Source organism: Bombina bombina, chromosome 10 (genome assembly GCF_027579735.1).
Source record: "Bombina bombina isolate aBomBom1 chromosome 10, aBomBom1.pri, whole genome shotgun sequence".
Lineage (NCBI taxonomy): Eukaryota > Metazoa > Chordata > Amphibia > Anura > Bombinatoridae > Bombina > Bombina bombina.
The window spans coordinates 130,918,601-130,939,808 of record NC_069508.1 but is presented as its reverse complement, the minus strand read 5'-3'; the positions used below and the strand labels follow the sequence as shown (position 1 = coordinate 130,939,808).

Below are 21,208 nucleotides of genomic sequence, written 5' to 3'. Positions count from 1 at the left end.
AGTGTATAGATGCCTTGCATTATCATATAGTGTTGTGTTTATTAGTGTATAGATACCTTGCATTATCATATAGTGCAGTTTTGTGTTTATTAGTGTATAATTGTTCATTACCATTAATATTGCAGTGATACTTGTCAATAAAAAGTGAGAGCTGTATTGTTCCCCTGGCCACAATTTGCTATAAATCCACACTGCAAATATTGTGATCTATTGTTAGAGCTTGAGAAATCTATACTTATAGGAAAATGTATCAAAATGCACTCACAGCTTCTGAAAACTTGCAGGCTCACTCTTGCAAGCCTGAACTGTACCCACAAATTTAGGAAGCTGTCTCTGCTTCTTATCCTAAGTGGTGGCGGTGGGGCAAAATGTGTCTTTGCCTGCATAGCCAAAAATCCTACCTGATCTTCAGTTCCAGACCAGTAGTGCATTGGCAGTCCAGAGCAGACTTTAACTGTGTACTTAACCCCTATGCGGGTGTTTAAACACATAGTTCTGTTCAAGCAAAAGTGCAATAAAAAATGTACTAGCATATTAGAGCTTTTTATTCTTGCGCTTTGTTTTATCCCTTTAATAGGAGACTGACCACTACAGGATATGTATTAAAGTTTTAAATTAAGAATCTGCATTATCCCCATCTAAGAAGCTTCAGACTGGTGGAAAAAAACTCCCTGAACCTATTCCTTTTTTTCATACAGTATATAGAGACACAAAACCCTTTCAACAAATTAAAGGTTTGTCATAATTCAGTCACTGAGGACTTGTTCCTTTCATGATTGCAGGTTCCTGTATCATCTTTATACCGTTAGTGTATCCATCAAGTTTGATGCAGGCGTCCTATTTTAAAGGGATGTTAAACAGTCTCATTTCATTGTTTTAAAAAAAAAAAAAAGCACTAAGCAAGTGCTTATACTTAAAGGGACAGTCAACTCCAACATTTGTATTGTTTAAAAAAAATAGATAATGCCTTAATTACCCATTCCCCAGTTTTTCATAAACAACACCGTCAGTTATATTAATATACTTTTAACCTCTGTGATTACCTTGTATCTAAACTTCTTCTGACAACCCCCTTATCACATGGCTATTTACTTATTATCTGTTGACTTGCATTTTAGCCAATTAGTGCAATGTCAGCCACAACTGCACTGGAGTGAGCACAATGCTATCTATATGGCACACGTGGTTTAGCAGTGTTTTGTTGTGAAAAGCTAATAAAAAAGCATGTGATAAGAGGCTGTCTGTAGTGGCTTAGAAACAGGCAGGAATTTAGAGGTTTAAATGTTATAAAGTATATTAATATAACAATGTAGGTTGTACAAAGATGGGGAATGGGTAGTAAAGGCATTATCTATCTTATTAAACAATAACAATTTTGGTGTTGACTGTCCCTTTAATAGAAACCATTGCAATATGTATTATTCATTTATTTAAATGGATCTTACTTGTTATTTCTTTTGTTATACATTTGTGCTTCCTGTTACAGCCCTACATGGAGGAGGAAGCAATCTAATTTTGTGCTTCTATATTGTGCAGCAGCATTCTTGCCTCTACGCTTATATGTTTGGTTCATCTCCTGCAACTTAGCATTTCTATTAATTTGCTCTTCCAGTTTCATCTTTGCAAATAACTTTGGAGCTTGTTGCCTGCAGTGAACCACTGGTCGGTTATTATTCTGTCTCCTTCTTGACTTGGGTCCTGGCTCCCTAATTTCACACCTATTCTAGGATTCCTGAATCTGATTTTGGAAAGAATATGTAGTTTACAGTGAATTTGTTATTATTTATTTTACTGTGGGGCAAGAAGCTTCTTAACCAGTTAAAGGGACAGTATACTGTAAAATAGTTTTTCCCTTAATGTGTTTACAATTGCTTTTTTTACCAACTGCAGAGTAAAAAATGTATGAAAATTAGCTTTTTAAGGTTTATTTCTGTATATTAAAGCTCTGATTTTGTGTTTTGAAGCCACAGCCTAATAAAATAGGTTGAGCTTGTAGGTATAATCCGATCTCATTACTGTATCACATTGTGCAAATATACCTGCTTCTTTATCTTTTATCTGTCCTTAAAATAATCACCAATACTTTGAGAGAACAATGGAAAATCAACATTTTATTACCTTATCTCTACTTTCTCACACTGGGAGTGTAATTTCTTCTGCTGGCTGTGTTTACAAAGCTTATCTATAGCTGGTACGCGCGGCCACAAACTTTCAGAATAGGTGGGGATACCACATGCTAAATTAACAATTTCAAATGCCAATATAAGGGTAAAGGAGCTACTTGTAAACAATTTAATACACTCCAGCAGGTAAAGTGGATCATTGGGAACAAATTAAAGGGGAGAAAATTTTTGAGTAAACTGTCCCTTTAAGGTAGATTTAAGATGTAATCAACTTTGTACGCATGCCGCGGTTCCATCAGCTACATGCTGCATATCTTCCCCTGTACCTCCTCCCGACAAAGTGTCTGTATTGCGGCCGTATCACCCCACTGATAAACTTCCAGGCACAAAGAATAAGCACAACACTGCAAGGTATTGTAAGGTAAAACACCATTTATTGAAAAGTGTTACAAAACAAAAAGTAAAGCAGACATGGATAGAGTTCAAGAGCAGATCTGTCTGACGCGTTTCGTGCTCCCTAGTGTTTTTTAATACTTTTCAATAAATGGTGTTTTTGTTTTACAACACCTTGCAGTGCCATGCTTGTTCTTTGTGTCTGGAAGTTAAGATGTCATCAACACTTTGCGAATGATGAAGGATTATATGCTCTGTAAGGGTCAATACATTAGAGGTTTTCTTGTTAGTTTCTGGATCTGGCACTGGATTATGGGAAGTAGGGATTATTCATTCTTAAACAATCTCAAAGGTTATCTGTACATGAATTATTTTTGTTTGTTTTTTTGCAAACAAATTATATGTCCAGTGTAACATTCGATCCAATAAAATTTGAAACATCTCAGTTAACATTTGAATATTGCTTCTTATAAAATTCTATGTAAGTCTAAGAGAATCAATACTTGAATGGTAACTTCCCTATTTTATTATTAGTTTTAATTGAATGTTCCATCTGGTGAAGCAAAATGTGGCATTTGTTTGGAAAAAAAAGTAACATTTGTTCTATAGAAACATTTAAATGGCAGAACATTAATTCTACTTTTAAAATGGCAAAACAAAAACCTTTGGCCATACCTAATAGGAAGCTGTTTGGCAAAATATATGGGAATAAAATTCCCTAGTGTGACATTTAACTAGAGATATCTTCCAACATGTAGATTTGTGACTAATATAAGAGGTGATACAGGGCTAGATTACAAGTGGAGTGCTATATATCGCTTTCATGAAAACAATATTAGCGATCCACTTTGTAATACCAGCGCACGATAATGTGTGCTGGTATTATAAGTTAGCGTTCGAATTGCTAGGAAGCATTGCGCTCTATAGGCTTCTATGGGAGCATTGTTCTGATGCCATCACAGACGGCATCAGAACTTCAGCACCAGTGAATGGGGTAAGTCGCGCAGCGATGGCAGCAATCAAAAATATATGTGTATATAAGCATTTACATATATATTTACTGGGAACACACAGTTTCCATTGACTGCAATGTAAAGGCACTTTTCAGTGCCGGGTTTTTTCTAACACCCCATTCCAACCAACTTTAACCCCAAAATACTGCTTAGTTCAGTAAGTTTATTAAATAATTAAGATGTTGCCATCTTTATTTCTTAATAAACTACACTAGACAGTATTCGGGGGCATTTTGGGCAGATCTATAAAATGAATTGCGGTAGCAATAACCAGCCACTTGTAGTGGCTGGTTAATTATCTTGCTTCTGTAAACGGGCAAATTTGCCCATTTGCGGGAGCACAATAATTTAGCGCTCCACTTTTAATCTTACCCACAGAGTCTTATTTTCTGTAAGGAAGTCACCTTAATTGCATAATAAGATGAACATTTCAGCCAAAATTGGAATGGACACGGGGGCATTTCACTTTTCAATAGAAATATTTTTGCAATATACATGTATTAGCAAAAATGCTTCTAGTAAAATATATAGCTGTTTCAAAAGTGTTCTTAAGTAGGCAGTGTGCACCAGCACTTCGTCAGAGAGCCTAAGGTGCTTATATAATCTGGTAATGACTCAGGGCTTGATTACAAGGGGTGCACTATTGTTTGCGTGGGTCACGATAACCAATATCATGACCGCGCTAACTTGCGAGCATATTACAAGCTGAAATAAAATGGGTTCGCTCAAGCACAAAAATTAAATTTGTGTTCGTCTGGTTAACATGAGTGGTGACCTAGCGTGAAAAGTAAGAGTTAAAAAAAATGTGCACCAAACACAACATAAATACATTAAAATAAAGTTTTACATTCATATATACACTATCTGAGAAAAATAATCATATAAATATTATTAAAAATGTTTTATAAGAGTTAAAAGTTATATGGTATATGACAAGGTGTTTGAATGGAAAGGGCTATAATGTGTGTGTGTGCATATATGTGTATATAAAGGAGAAATAAAAAACAGAGGGGCGCCTCATGTGTGGTATAGTCTGATTGAAGACATAAGAAAAAGCAACAGAATAGCCAAATGAGTACTCACATACTCCACGAGCACACTCATGTGCTGGTAGGGGCAGGCTGTAGATTTAGATGGGTGTGACAGCTCACCCGTTCAAGGATACTTCCAATACTGTAGTTCTGCAACAGGTGTAAAACAAACAGAGAGCACTATATGTGCAGACCATTAAGGATGATACATAAAAATGTGCTTTATAGTATAAAGTGGGTACTCACATACTCCCAAAGCACACAAATGTGCTGGTAGATACAGGCTGCGGATTCAGGCAGGTGTGGCAGCTCACCCAAACAAACGATCTTTTGGTATTGATGCAGTGAAAACAAAGGCAGGTTTAATGCTTCTCAGTAGCTGTGCACTTGGTAGTGATTGCAGGCAGACGGTAGGAAATGAGATCCACTCCAAAAGTAAAAATTTGCAAATATTTATTAAAAACAAAAATTTAAAAACAACACCAGGGTTGTTATACAAAGTGGATTATAGGGTCACCCAGTTGGCCCCAATGATTGCAACGCGTTTCTCGGTTGGCAAACCGTTTCATCAGGCATATGAAACGGTCTGCACATATAGTGCTCTCTGTTTGTTTTACACCTGTTGCAGAACTACAGTATTGGAAGTATCCTTGAACGGGTGAGCTGTCACACCCATCTAAATCTACAGCCTGCCCCTACCAGCACATGAGTGTGCTCGTGGAGTATGTGAGTACTCATTTGGCTATTCTGTTGCTTTTTCTTATGTCTTCAATCAGACTATACCACACATGAGGCGCCCCTCTGTTTTTTATTTCTCCTAGTTCTTGCCTGGATCATCCGGTTGAGAGGAGGCAGCCGCTGCTCAGCTATCAACTTATTTGTAAAAAGAGACATTTTCTTTCCTGTATACTCCAAAAGGGATTTATATAACCTTATATTGATATATTGTTCACCTCATAAGATAACATTAGTTTGTTTAAGTTTTAAATTGTCTTTAAGGGTTATCAATAACTACCATCTGAATTGTATACCATTCTGCGCCCCCTCCACTGTGATTTTATCACGTATTAGATTTTTTTATGTGTATATACATGTGTATTTATTTATCTATACATGTATATATGCGCGGTCGCACGAACGAGAGGGGAGAGAGATAGAGAGGGGGAGAAAGCAAAAGAGAGGGGAAAGGGCAAGAATAGGGGGAGAGAGAGCAAAATTGAGGGGAAAGAGCAAAAGAGAGGGGAAAGAGCAAAAGAGAGGGAAGAGAGAGAAATAGAGGGGGGAGAGACAGAGCAAAAGACAGGGGGAAAGAGAGAGCAAAAGAAAAGGGGGAGAGAGCGGGGAGAGAGATAAATGGAGGGAGAGAGAGAGAGGGGGGAGAGAAAGCAAAAGAGGGGGGGGGAGAGAGAGCAATGGAGAGGGGGGGAGAGAGCAAAAGAGAGGGGGGAGAGAGAGCAAGAGAGAGAGGGGAGAGAGAGCAAGAGAGAGGGAGAGAGAGAGAGAGAGAGAGAGAGAGCAAAAGAGAGGGATGGAGACAGAGCAAAAGAGAGGGGGGGAGAGAGAGAGCGCAAAAGAGAGGGGGGAGAGAGAGCAAAAGAGAGGGATGGAGAGAAAGAGCAAAAGAGAGGGATGGAGAGAGAGTGAGCAAAAGAGAGGGGAGAGAGACAGAGCAAAAGAGAGGGGAGAGAGACAGAGCAAAAGAGAGGGGAGAGAGACAGAGCAAAAGAGAGGGGGAGAGAGAGAGAGCGCAAAAGAGAGGAGAGAGAGAGCGCAAAAGAGAGGGGGGGAGAGAGCGCAAAAGAGAGGGGGGAGAGAGAGTGCACAAAAGAGAGGAGGGAGAGAGAGAGCACAAAAGAGAGGAGGGAGAGAGAGAGTACAAAAGAGAAGGGGAGAGAGAGAGCGCAAAAGAGAAGGGGAGAGAGAGAGCGCAAAGGAGAGGGGGGAGAGAGCGAGAGCAAAAGAGAGGGTAGAGAGACAGAGAAAAAGAGAGGGGAGAGAGACAGAGCAAAAGAGAGGGGGAGAGAGAGAGAGCGCAAAAGAGAGGGGGGAGAGAGAAGCGCAAAAGAGAGGGGGAGAGAGAGAGCACAAAAGAGAGGAGGGAGAGAGAGAGCGCAAAAGAGAGGAGGGAGAGAGAGAGTACAAAAGAGAAGGGGAGAGAGAGAGTGCAAAAGAGAAGGGGAGAGAGAGAGCGCAAAGGAGAGGGGGGAGAGAGCGCAAAAGAGAGAGGGAAGAGAGAGAGCGCAAAAGAGGGGGAGAGAGCACAAAAGAGAGGGGGAGAGGGAGCAAAAGAGAGGGGGGGAGAGAGCGCAAAAGAGAGGGGGGAGAGACAGTAAAAGAGAGGGGGAGAGAAAGCAAAAGAGAGGGGGGAGAGAGCAAAAGAGAGGGGGGAGAGAGAGAGCCAAAGAGAGGGGGTAGAGAGAGCCAAAGAGAGGGGGTAGAGACAGCAAAAGAGAGGTGGAGCGAGAGAGAGCAAAAGAGAGGGGGGGAGAGAGCGCAAAAGAGAGGGGGGAGAGACAGTAAAAGAGAGGGGGAGAGAAAGCAAAAGAGAGGGGGGAGAGAGCAAAAGAGAGGGGGGAGAGAGAGAGCCAAAGAGAGGGGGTAGAGAGAGCCAAAGAGAGGGGGTAGAGAGAGCAAAAGAGAGGTGGAGCGAGAGAGAGCGCAAAAGAGAGGGGGGAGAGAGAGCAAAAGAGAGGGGGGAGAGAGAGCAAAAGAGAGGGGGGAGAGAGAGCAAAAGAGAGGGGGAGGGAGAGAGAGCAAGGGGTGGGACCGCTGTACTGCAAAAAATGGCCCGTGTGAACGGGCTTTAGGACTAGTACATATATAAAACATATATAAATACACTTTGGAGCCCTTTATACTCAAATACCTTAAAACAAGTAAAATCACTAAAAAAAAATTATAATGTGTTTACTGTATATTTACTGTAAATATTTACATTATAATGTTCTTCACATAGTAAAAATGTTATTTGTATTTTAAATATGTATTCCTAATGTACTACAATAATACTTTGGCCCCCATGTATCAAAAGGCGTGCGGACAGCTTCTAAACTTGAGAAACTGTCAGCACACCTTCGCCACATAGGGCAGCGGATCTGTCCCTTGGCCCGTATGCAGCATTACTCACTCCACTGAGTGTGTAATGCCCGCCCCTTCACTTGTGCAACCAATCGTGCGAGAGAAGTGACAGTCAATCACCGAAAGCAAGCAAGCTAGCTCTCTGTGATTTCTCTACGCCACCTAAGAGGTAAGAAGCAGCGGTTTAATGAACGCTGCTTCCTACATTGCGGGAAGCAGGCTTGTATGTGCGAACCTGCCCCGCAAGGACTCCAGAGAAGCTTCCGCTGCTTCGTACATTGAGCCCTTTGTTAGACATATCTGGGATGTTACAGTCTAAAGTCCTAAATGCAGCAGATCAAATTAGGTACTAGGGGGTTATGTTGTACATAATGTCTTATGTAACTATTTGATGTTCTTTACATTTCCAGGCGATTATTTCACAAGCAGAGAACAGACTGTTTTTAATGGAGGCTGGAAAAAAAATTCTGAGGACGCTGCTTGTCAAAGCAAGAAAGGTAATGACTAACTTGAAATGTTCAATTATCAAGTGTTTGCATGATTTGAGTCAAGACCTTATCACAGCTACAGGATTTAACAGATAATTAAAGGGATAGAAAACTCCAAATTAATAAAGGGACAATAATGTCAAAATTAAAGGGACATAAAACAGGTTGAGATCTGTGCACATCCTAAAATGGCTAATTAATTAAAAATAATTTGCAAAAACAACTTTTTAAAATTTGCTGGCAAGTATTTTAAAATAATTTTCAAAAATAAGCTAAATGAATTACATAGCTAAGCTGCCTGGAGCAGCCAACTCCACCCCCCTTATCAGTGTTTAGACACAGGCATTGTATTTCAACTGAGTTCACAGCTTCTAGGCATGCTCCAGCAGATAATCCCTGTGCACGTTTGCATTCTACCAAAATAACAATAGATATAGATACAGCCATAGAAGGAAATGTGTAGGGGGAGTTAGAGCTTTACAATTCAGAAACTAAAAATAAAGGGTTAATGGCGAGGCACTGCAGTATAAATTTGCAGGTAAAGTAATTAGAGTACATATTATTATATTTTGTCTCTATCCCAACTTGTTTTATGTCCCTTTAAACTTTTGTGATTCAGATAGACCATGCAAGTTTAAAAACACTTTCCAATTTACTTGCCATTATCAAAATGTTCACAATATTTTATATGCTCACATTCTGAGGCCTTAACTTCCACTGAGCATGTCCAAGAGCTCACAGTATATACATATAGTATATGCATTTTGTGATTGGCTGATGGCTGTCACGTGATACAGGGGGAAGGAAAATTAAACTAACTTTGAAATTTGTCAGAAAAATCTACTACTCATTTGAAATTTAGACCAAATGCTTTGAATTTTCCTTTTTATTATGAATTTGTTGATTGTGCACTGTATTGTGTGATTGTTGGCTGTATTTAAACCTTCATGTTTCAGAAAGAGCCTGTAATTTTAAGACAGTAATAAATAAAATGTTAGTATCAAATGTACTTTATCCTTTAAGGGCAAGATTTAACAAAGTGAGGTGGACAGGACCATACATCTTCACCCCTGTCTGCCTGGCTTTGCGTCTAGTGGGCAGCAATACTGCTACGTCTTCCCGGCTCGCGCACAGCCAATCACACACAAGCAGGGGCTGTCAATCTCCCGGGTCGGAAAAGTCTGGGGTTGCGAAGTGGGTTAAATCTCATCTACAGGTTCGCTTATGCAAACCTGAAGCCGATGGCGCTCCAACGCCTTAATAAATCTAGGCCTTAGTAACCTTAATTGAAAATAATATGTGCATATCCTCAGCAGCTTCAGTGCACTACCGGGAGCTAGTTGATGATTGGTGGCTACACACAGTTGTCTTTTCTCATTGGCTCAGATGTTTTCAACTCACTCTCAGTAGTGCACTGCTTTAACTATGTGTTTAATCCTTTTGCAGGGGTTAAGAACAGTGCAATAATAAAATTTTCTAACACATTAGAGCATATTATTTTTTCAATTTTATATCACTGATATTTCTGACATGATGGGCTTCTGTTATTAGGGGAAAACCTGTATAGTTGTCCTGTATACACGTTTTTTTCTTCATTGCAATGCACTGTGGCTTATAAACAGTGGGACATTATAGCATAACAACAAATTGCTGTATATTATTAGAACAATTTGTTATTAACCAGATTTCTTTCTTTTAATATGTAAATAGGTTACATACATAATCACAGATATGCTGGTATGGGTGAGAGTAAAGCTGGTCAACCAATCAGTAGCAGGAATACAAGTCAAGCACCCTTATAGCCTCATCTGAAGTGCTAACATATAGTAAAACAAGCAAATTTGTTTGAAAAGAAAATGTTCTTATTAAGCAGAGAATATCACTTTAACTATGTGTTTAACTTGTATCCATAGGTTAAACACAGTCACCTGCCAGCATCTATACAATGATAACATGCTATTACAAATTAGAATAGTTCATTATTGCACTAACATGCACTGTAAGATTTAAAGGGACATTCCCGGTCACAATTTAAATGGACATAGATGAATTACATCTTTGAACAGAAACATATTTGCAATGTACATGTATAGGCAAAAATGCTTCTAGTAAAAGTTATTATTGTTTTAGTGTTAAAATTTTCTGTGCATGTAAAAGAAAGCTAGATATTCACAGTGCACCAGCATTTAAATACTACAGCTGCTCAGAGAGCCAGTAGGGCTTGTATCATGTCAGCAATTAACAAATTGAGTCATTACCAGATGGTATAAGCACCTTAGGCTCTCTGAGCAAGTGCTGTGTTTAAAATGCTGGTGCACGGTGCATACTTAAATATATAGCTATAGCTTTTATTAGAAGCATTTTTGCCAATACATCTATATTACAAAAATGCTTCTGTTCAAAACTGAAATGCATTCATGTGGTTTCCAAATTTCGCTGGAATGTCCCTTTAACTAATTTCTTTTCTACTTGATATACTGCAATGTTACCATGACAACATGCATTATTTTGTTTTGCTCTCTCCTGGCTTTTTTGTTTTTTTTGTTTTGTTTTTTAAGAAGTCTGGAAACAATAAAGCAATGGGGCAGTGCTCCTGGGGTAGACAATAAAAAACAAGAAATGCAGTAAATATACCAGGATATGTGTATTGCTACTTAATGGGTTAATAATCAGTGACTTGGCCAGTTAAGGTGGAGCCATCTCTAACCAGTTAGGTTAGGATATCATTCAAGGGACTCAAAAGTATTTTTTCTTTGTTGCATCTAAGAGAGGACATTTTATAAATGTATTATATGCATGATTGTTTAATGCCCCTTTAAATACAGTTGCCTAATCTTTGGTCTATGGGGGTCGCAAAAGTTCCTCTACTGTGCTTGTTGAGCTGGGGGTGGGGTAGACAGTTAATGTTTGTGCCACTGTTTATGATATGCCCATCACCACACACACACATACGACTCTGCTTCCACTCACCCTGACTCTGCACATGAAACACCTGTGACTCCACCAACACGATTCCACAACTCAGTCCCCAGGTGCCTGGTCTTGAAGACCTCTACAGGGTAAAGGTTTAAAAGGACAGTTTACTTGAATTTTTTTTATTGTTTAAAAAGATAGATATTCCCTGTTTTCCCCATTGCCTAGTTTTGCATAACAAACACAGTCATATTAAAGGGACAGTCTACACCAGAATTTTTATTGTTTTAAAAGATAGATAATCCCTTTATTACCCATTCCCCAATCTTGCATAACCAACACAGTTATATTAATATTCTTTTAACCTCTGTGATTATCTTGTATCTAAGCCTCTGCAAACTGCCCCTTTATTTCAGTTCTTTTGACAGACTTGCAGTTTAGCCAATCAGTGCCTGCTCCCAGATAACTTCACGTGCATGAGCACAGTGTTATCTATATGAAAAACATGAACTAACACCCTCTAGTGGTGAAAAACTGTTAAAATGCATTCTGAAAACAGATGGCCTTCAAGGTCTAAGAAATTAGCATATGACCCTCCTAGGTTAAGCTTTCAACTAAGAATACCAAGAGAACAAAGCGAAATTGGTGATCAAAGTAAATTGGAAAATTGTTTAAAATTACATGCCCTATCTGAATCATGAAAGTGAATTTTGGACTAGACTGTCCCTTTAATATATATTTTACCTCTGTAATTACCTTGTATCTAAGCCACTGCAGACTGCCCACTTATCTCAGTGCTTCTTATAAACTTGCATTTTAGCCAATCAGTGCTGGTTGCTACATAACTCCACGGCAGTGATCATAATGTTATCTAGATGGTACACATGAACTAGCAATGTCTGGCTGTGAAAAGCTAATAAAATGCACTGAGATAAGAGATGGCCTGCAGGGGCTTAGAAACAGGCAGAAATGTAGGGGTTATAAAGTATATTAACATAACAATGTTGTTTATGCAAAGCTGGGGAATGGGTAGTAAAGGCATTATCTATCCTTTTAAACAATAAAAAAATAAATTAGAATGTCCCTTTAAGTTCTACAACCTGCCTTTACTTCATAAACAGGTGTGCTTGTCGAGAGAGATGCAGCTTTGTGATCACTCAAAACTTGTTTGTACAGTGTGCCCATTCTGTAGTAAACATGAGGATCTATAGCATCTCCTAAGGGACATTTCAAATGTTATTAAATATAGTAGAATTGCACAATCCAAAACGGCATAATAAAAAGACAATGCAATAACCATTATTCTGAATTTTTAAAAGAGCAATAGATTTTTTTTCTAGCAAATTAAAAAACAAAAACTTTAATTTGTAGGCCCCCTGTATCATGTGACAGCCATCAGCCAGGATACAAAACTACAGTAATTCCTCTTGGATTTTCCCATGTGCATATATACAGATCTATGCTCTTATTGTAGCTGACTTTATGGTTCATAAATACATTTTTTTCTACTATGTTGCCGCAATAGGAAATTATACCAATTCTCTTTAGATGTATTCGAAGTGTACAAATATTATTTGGATTTATTATTTTTTCATGTAACTGAAATGAACTTTGGAAGCCATCTTGCTTTATATGTATACTACTTACATAGTACTATGTTCTTTATTATACTATGCAATTGCATGAGGCATTGGAAGATTACCTCTTATAGATGCATCTTTTATGTGTGTATTTTTATAAGTTAGGTATTAGCCTAGTCTATACCTTGTTTATTCAACTATCCAAGCCTTTTCCTCCCCTTTTTTTATCATTCCTAGTCTGTACAATATAATTTAGGATAGTGCCAACGGTCTAGCATTTACTATCACTTTAAGAAACTGAGTATGATATCATACCCATTATCCAATGAGATTGGTTTAACTATTTTAAATAGTGAGGTGGCACAAATGTAAACAAGCCATGACTAACAACCGAAACGCGTAGGCTTTTCTGACCTTCACACTTTGCTTTTTTAGGGGTTTCCTCTTTTTTTTTATCTGTCTGCTATTGAGCAAATAAAAATTGTTTTATTCTTATGGACCGATTGTACTTTTTTCCTCACATCTATCAGCCAATCACAGACTCATACATATATCTGTAAACCCTAGCACATGCTGGTACCCTAGAAAGTGTGCATAAAATACACAATTTGATAATGGAAGTAAATTGGAAATTTTCTCAAAGCTGCATGCTCAATCAAACATGAAAGTTTCATTTTGACTTTAGTGTACCTTTAAGTACAGTAGCACTGCATAATCAATAAGTGCATAATAAAAAGACAATGCAATAGCATTTTTTTATCTGACAAATTTCAAAATGTACTTTAATTTTTCTGCCCCTGTATCATGTGACAGCCCTCAGCCTATCACAGACTCACAAACATATACACTGAACTTTTGCACATTCACAATAGGAGCTGGTGCTTCAGAAAGTGTGCATATGTAAAAACTCTGCATGATTTTACAATGCATGTAAATTGTAAAGTCTTTCAAAACTGCATACTCTGGGATAGATTGTGATCAGTGCTCTATTTAGAGCTCTTGTTTGCGCTAGATGGAGGATTTTTTCACGCATCTTGTTGCGCTCATATTACAAGTTGAAAGTAAAAAGTTAGCGAGTAAGCGAAAACCTGATGCTCGCAAAAAGTTTAACTTTGAATATAGTGAACGCGTTAACGTATTCACCTATAGACTTCAACGGAGCATGAAAACTTAAAAAGATCTAACATCCCGATCACGTTCATTCAAGTGCACTAAACCCGACAGGAATTATGGATATTTCACATTCAAATGTTCTTCACATAAAAGAATATATTGTATTTATTCTTAAACAAATATTTCTATATAGATCTGATGATTTTTTGGTAATATATATATATATATATAAAATTATATATAGGTATCCAATTGTTGCGTGCCCCACTTGGCGTCCAGCTCAGGGGGCATGCAATGATTGGATGAAGCCAGATTTGTCATCGACCTGCTAAATAAAGTATTAGGTGCGGGCGGAGGAAGGGCGCGATGTTTACATCTCTAAATGGTAAATATTTTACTAAGAAAGCGTGCTTACAAAATTTCATGATTTAAAGGAACAGTCAAGTCCAAAAAAAAGTTCATGATTTAAATAGGGCATGTCATTTTAAACAACTTCCAAATGTACTTTTATCACCAATTTTGCTTTGTTCTCTTGGTATTCATAGTTGAAAGCTAAACCTAGGAGGTCCATATGCTAATTTCTTAGACCTTAAAGACCTTGAAGACTGCCTCTAATCTGACCACTAGAGGGCATTAGTTTCTGTGTTTTATATAGATAACATTGAGCTCATGCACATTAAGTGACCTAGGAGTGAGCACTGATTGGCTAAAATGCAAGTCTGTCAAAATAACTGAAATAAGGGAGCAGTCAGCAGAAGCTTATATACAAAGTAATCACAGAGGTAAAAATGTATATTATTATAATTGTGTTAGTTATGCAAAACTGGGGAATGGGTAATAAAGGGATTATCTTTCTTTTTAAACAACAAAAATTCTGGTGTTGACTGTCCCTTTAAAGTGCCCCTGTTTTATGAATGATTTGATATACACTGTAGTACATTTTAAAACTTTACTATCACTTTGTTTGTGAACATGAACATTCATATACAAATGGAAAAAAGTAAGATTTAAAGAAATTGCTGGAAAGAGGTCTATGAAACAGTTGATTTTGGAAGCATAAGAGGAAACTCGAACAAGACTTTAAGTTTGCAGGGTAGCAAGGGAAAAAAACACTGTGTTCCTCCTGCAGGCTTCATCCGACGCCGGTTCAGTCTGTAAGTGCAGGCTATGGCAATGTGCGGCGCATGCCGCGCAGGCTTTTGAATTAAGTCTAAAGCAAAAAAAAACTTTGCAGGCAAGTACATTGTTGAACAATGGGTTAAATCTAAAAGTAGTTGAAATGTGGGAGCTGTGGGACCGTACCACATCTTCTGGGCACTCACCCATTCTGCCAGCAGCAGCTGCCCCTTGCGGGTACTCAGGAACTCCTTGCTCAGAATAATGGCGCCTAGAGCGGATCGGCCAGGCTTGGATTGCTCGGGTGGGTCAGGGTCATCCATGATGTGAGGAGCTTAGCCTGTGTTTGGAGAGGATGGGGGAAAAGCAGCGGAAATCTTTTAAAAGTGCAGAATGTGTGAATGTGGGGCATTAACAAGTGCACTGCTGGTTTACCGCTTCCTTCCCAAACCGCAATGATCAGGAGGGTAACGAGTTGATGCGGTGCTGGCTGCAACTTTCCCGCTAGAAATTGCAATACTGCGAAGGGCATCAGAACAGCTCAAACTTCTAGTGTTTCCAAACCTGTTGTTATCATTAAATGATAAACTGTAGAGCATTCGGAGGGGAATAAAAAAAAAATCTGTCTGCACAGCAGTTAAATGTGACTGTCTGAGCTGAGTCAGTGTGTGTTGACTTACCAGTTACCACCAGTAGCTTAGCTGCATGCTTTTGCTGGGAGCCCAGAGCCGGCCAAATATTTCGCGCTTTCATATTACAAACATGGCTGCCTTATATATTGTACTTGTGTAACCCCGCCCCCACCATGCTCTCAGCCAATGGAATGAAAAACAAATGGTGGACGTCAGAAATATATTAAAGAGCCACACTAAGCATGTATAAACTGCTCTCAAACAGGGCAGAATCCACAAACGCCCCCCCCCCCCACCAGTTAAATGTTCTTGAAAACATGAATTGTTACATTTTTTTTATTGTTTGCAATATCAGGTTCACTGCAACCTCACCACACCCTGAAAACAATAGTAAATTTAACCCACTGTACCACTGACTTTAATTAAAAATGTTTTTTAATTTTTTATTTCAGTAAACTTCTTTTTCCCCACAAAAAATTGAGTGGGGCACTGCCCCACCTGCCCCAATGAAAGAGCCTCCATTGAACTCGAATAGTGACTATATCCCATATCTGTAAAAAATAATAATAGTGTATTTTCTCAAAAACCTGAAATAACCCATTTATGCACATTATTTTTATATATTTATTTGTATATTTAAAATATTTTATTCTCTCTTGCTTTTCAATTTGATTGGCAGAATCCAAAGAAGTTTGAAGACGCCTATGATGACATGATGAGTTTTTTAGAACAACCAGAAACATGGGATAACATAAAACTGGAACTGGTAACTAGAGGGGTAAGTACACTAAAATAGTTTGATCTATACAGGTCATTGAACTCTACTATGTATTTTTGTTTTGGTTTGTATTTTAACACCTTAAAGGGCCAGTCTACTGTAAAATTGTTTTTACCTTAAAGTGTTTGCACTCACTTGTTATACCAGCCGCAGAGTTTACAATATATGGAAAGTGTGTTATGTAGGTTTATTTTTGTATATGAAATAGCAGTTTCTGCTAATTGAACTCACACCCCAAAAAAATGTGCTTTCCTTGTAGGGAGAGCAAACTTTCTTTATCTACTCTGTCTAATTATTTACACTAAGGCCTCCTTATCTTATTTCTCAGTGCTTACTCAAAGATGAATACTTAAGGCCTGATGATCAAAAACTTGCAATGTATGTGTATCTCCTTCATATCCACAACCCTGTATAGCTAGATAAACAGCTATCAAGCTAAAATTTGCCTTTCTAAAATTATTTGAGGGACCTTCTCATTCTGACAGGACGTCTTAGATCATCTCACAAGAGCAGAGAACTTTAGATCATCAGCCCATAGAGAGATCAATTAAAAATGAACATTTTAGTACCTCTCTGTCACAACCCCCACTAGGAGCGGGATTTCATTTAAACCTTGTTTACAAAGTTTTTCTATAACCATTACTTAAGTAAAAACATTCAGTATATGTTGGGATACCACAGGCAAAATCAGTTATTTCAAATGACAAAATTATTAACCTGACAACATTAGTGCACGACCTGTCTGCTTCAGAAACTATGCAAGATTTTTACAATCTTGCATTTTAGCCAATTAGTGCTGGTTCTTGTGAACTCATTATCGTTCTCCACAAGAGTAAGCACAATGTTATCTATCTTTTTAAACAATAAAAAAAAATCAAGTAGGCTGTCCCTTTAAATGCAGGTATACTATAATAATTAAAGGATTGTTAAACTCCAACAAATTTACTCTTACGAAAAACCCCATAACTTTTAAAATGTTCAGTATATTTTGAACTTAGCTTCCGGGTATAATACATTAGTGTCCATACTTGATTAAAATGTATTCTCGAAAACTGACCATATTTTTAGGATATCCCTGTGTGAAAAAAATGCCTGAGGCTAAGACGATAAAGGGACAGTAAATACCTTGAGATTTTAATATAAGATGTTTACACAATATATTTTCATTAATTTTGCCCCCTTTTCATGTAACTTAGCACTAAAAATTGTGGCTTTTCTAATTCTCATTACTGAAAAACATACTGCAGACGTCTCAAGGATAACCCTGCTTAATAGTTTTCTCAAAACAGCTGCAAACTCGTGCCCTGATTGACTCCTTCAAATGAGGCACCTAATGGGTAGAATTTGGTTATTAGAAAACAGTTGTAGCAAATAAGATATTTTTTTTTTTTAAATGTTTAGACATGGCTGATGCTATTCTATAGCAAGGCAACAGAAATGTCTTGTAATTAAAAAGTGTTTACTATCCCTTTAAATGCAGGATTATTTTGATATATATATATATATATATATATATATATATATATATATATATATATATATATATATATCTCAAAGTTCCTTATAGATCCAGCACTCACTTTATACCAACCAGTCACACACAATTTTCAAAAAATGCACTCTCGGTTTTTCTTAAGTAATAGTTTTTAATGTAGTGAAGGTTTTCAGGGTTGCCCCCATCCTCAGACTTGAGGACGGGGGCAACCTCGAAAACGTTCACTACAGTAAAAACTATTACTTAAGAAAATCGGAGAGTGCCTTTTTTTGAAAATTGTATATATATATGCGCACTCACACGTGTGTATATATAAATTATTAATTTGGTTTTATCTATTAATTTTTTTAGAAAGATGTTTGTAATCCAGACTGTTTTGAGATTCCAATTAATACTGTTTTTATTCATATGCAGGTAAAACATATGAATTTCTATGACATTGTTTTGGACTTTATAATAATGGACTCTTTTGAAGACCTAGAAAATCCACCTTTATCAATACAGAATGTTGTTAAAAACCGTTGGCTTAACTCCTCCTTCAAAGAAACGGTGAGTGGTTTCTATTTTAGCCTTCAGTGGAATGGCGTCTGCAAAGTGTTTCTGATAACATGTCAGTCCACAAAAGGAAATGAAGTTGTAGATAAGGGTTTAGCACAACGCTGCTCTGCCAGACAGTGTCATTCAGTCAGATTGCACGTTAGCCACAGCTGCTCTAGGGTTGCCAGGTGTCCAGTATTTTTACAAACTGTCTAGTAAAATCTTCACAAAAATACTGGTAACATAAATATCCGATTTTTAAAGTATTCTGAGTGTCATCTAAATTGAAAAGTCACCATATGCCAATATTACCCTAAAGAAGTTACTGTGAATGCACTACTATATATTTTACTGGCAGTCAATGGGGGTCTAAAATAACTGCCCTATGTGTACTCCTTGCTGTCAAGGGGGTCAAATCACTACTGTATATGTGTGTTACTTGCAGCCAAATAGGATATTGCATTAATTTGTATGTTACTAGGAGCCAAAGGAGATAAAAAGGACTGTTCATTTGTGAAAATATACATGGTGGTTTCAAGGTTGTGGTCAAAGGGCGTGACCCCCACCTACCAACCGCGTCCAGCCCCCACAGGTTATCCAGTACAGCTAACACTAGGATGTGGTAGAAGATGAATCACTGAACAATGACTTTTCCCAAATGTAAAGATACTACTAGTAAAATGTATGTGAAATTTAAAAGGAACAGCATTTTTGAGACTGTAATATAAAATGTGTAACCATGCATAATAACACAACTTTGCAATAAACTTTCATTATTTATTTTGCCCCTTTCACCATAATTTATACCCGAAAATTGTGGATTAAGTCCCAAAAACTGAAAGAGCATATGGCAGACTATACAAGCATAACTTGCCACCTATCTGTCTCTATCTCCATGCGCAAGTGTGGATTGGGTCTACCAGATAAGATTGTGGGTGGAGCTTGACCATTGAAAAACGATTGCAGCAAATAAAGTGCTAATTTGTTATAATAATGTTATCCATCTGTGATGATATATTAATTTATTGGAAGTCTGGATAAAAATGTTGTAATTACAAGGTGCTTCTTCTGCCTTTTAAATAATTTTAAAAAGTATGTTTTATTCATGCATAGGTTTATATCAGCAATTAGGTACCGAATTACAAAATTCCTATATTCAAAATAAATGCTTAAAAGGCACAGTATAGTCAAAACTAAACTTTCATGATTCAGATAGGGCATGCAATTTTAAACAACTTTCCAATATACTTTAATCATCAAATGTTTTGTTCTTTTGGTATTCTTTGTTGAAAGCTAAACCTAGGTAGGCTCATATGCTAATTTCTAAGACTTTGAAGGCCGGCTCTTATCTATGTGCATTTTTACCGTTTTTCACAACTAGACGGCGCTAGTTCATGTGTGCTGTATAGATAACATTGTGCTTACTCCCGTGGAGTTATTTATGACTGACCCTTATCTCAGTGCTTTTAACAAATTTGCATTTTATCCAATCAGTGCTGTTTCATGTATAATCATTATCATTCTCCACAGGAGTGAGAACAATGTTATTTATGTATTTGGCACACATGAACTAGCACGGTCTGGCTGTGTGCAAGATTGTAAAAAGCACTGAGATAATAGGCGGCCTGCAAGGGCTTAGAAACAGGCAATCTTAGAGGTTATAAAGTATATATTAATATAACAATGTTGTTTATGCAAAGCAGGGGAATGGGTAGTAAGAACATTATTTATCTTTTAAAACAATAAAAATCAAATAGACTGTCCCTTTAAAAACATTTAAAATGATCACTTTCATGATTTATATAGAACATACAATTTTAAACAACTTGCCAATTGCCTTCTATTATCAAATTTGCTTTATTCTCTTGGTATTCTTTGTTGAAAGCAATGCACTACTGGGAATTAGCTGAACACATTGACAGAGCCAATGACAGCATGTATATATGTGCAGCTACCAATCAGCAGCTAGCCCCCAGTAGACTATTGCTGCTCCTTACCCTACCTATGTATGTTTTTCAACAAACCATACCAAGAGAACAAAGTAAATTAGATAATATAAGTAGATTTGCAAGTTGTTTAAAATGGTATGCTCTGTCTGAATCCTGAAAATTTGAATTTAACTTTACTTCCCCTTTAAGTATTAAAGCTCCTGCTTCCTGTTGGATTGTCACAGCTTGCAAGGTCTGAACCTACTATCTGCTGCAAATTGTCTTAGATGTCAGGGACTCTAATATCCAAACCCACAGACTGCCCAGACGTACCTACAAACCACCCAAACCTGCCCACAACCCCCCGCGCACAACTCTACCCGCTCACAACATGCCCCTGCCAACAAAATACAGATGGGCCCTTCTTAACCTCCTGCAGGTATGAAGTATGGTTACCTTAACTCCCTTAATTGTGGCCAAGTAGGACTATCTGTAAATGAGTTTAGCTAATGCTCTGAGCAATCACTGCTTATTATGTAGCTAGTTTAGGCAATCTGCAAAATTTGCAGAAGATTTTATAGTAAAAGCAAGCAAAATAAATAATCAGTATAATCAGCAATCAAAACCTGGGGGGGTGCACATTACTAAGTAACTTAGAAACTCAAATAATGAGAGTTCTTTGGTTTCTAAGTTACTAAAAACAGTTCTCTGCAGTTCCCTCCAGCTTCCAAGCTGTATTTTAGCTATATTTTAAACCGTTTGCTGGGGTTAAACTAGGGTTACCACCTCGGCCATGTGTTCCTGAACACTTATGAGTTACTCATGCTACAGGGTAAGCAGGGTGAAACATGTATTGTGCTGTTCATGAGCACTATTCATGTGATGTCCAGAGGCTCAATACATGTTCCTCCCTGCTTACCCTGCAGCATGTGTAACTCATAAGTGTCCAGGAAAACATGGCCGAGGTGGCAACCCTAGGTTAAACACATA

At 37.7% G+C, this 21,208-nt stretch overlaps 1 protein-coding gene across 1 annotated transcript in view; it reads left to right on the top strand.

The window, feature by feature from the left end:
• MIGA1 (mitoguardin 1) overlaps positions 1–21,208 on the top strand; it is a 343,183-nt gene that overhangs the window by 300,913 nt on the left and 21,062 nt on the right. The window contains exons 11-13 of the mRNA XM_053693332.1: positions 8,049–8,135; positions 16,160–16,258; positions 18,168–18,302. Of these exons, the coding sequence (XP_053549307.1) occupies positions 8,049–8,135; positions 16,160–16,258; positions 18,168–18,302 (321 nt within the window). The remainder of the gene's footprint in view (positions 1–8,048; positions 8,136–16,159; positions 16,259–18,167; positions 18,303–21,208) is intronic.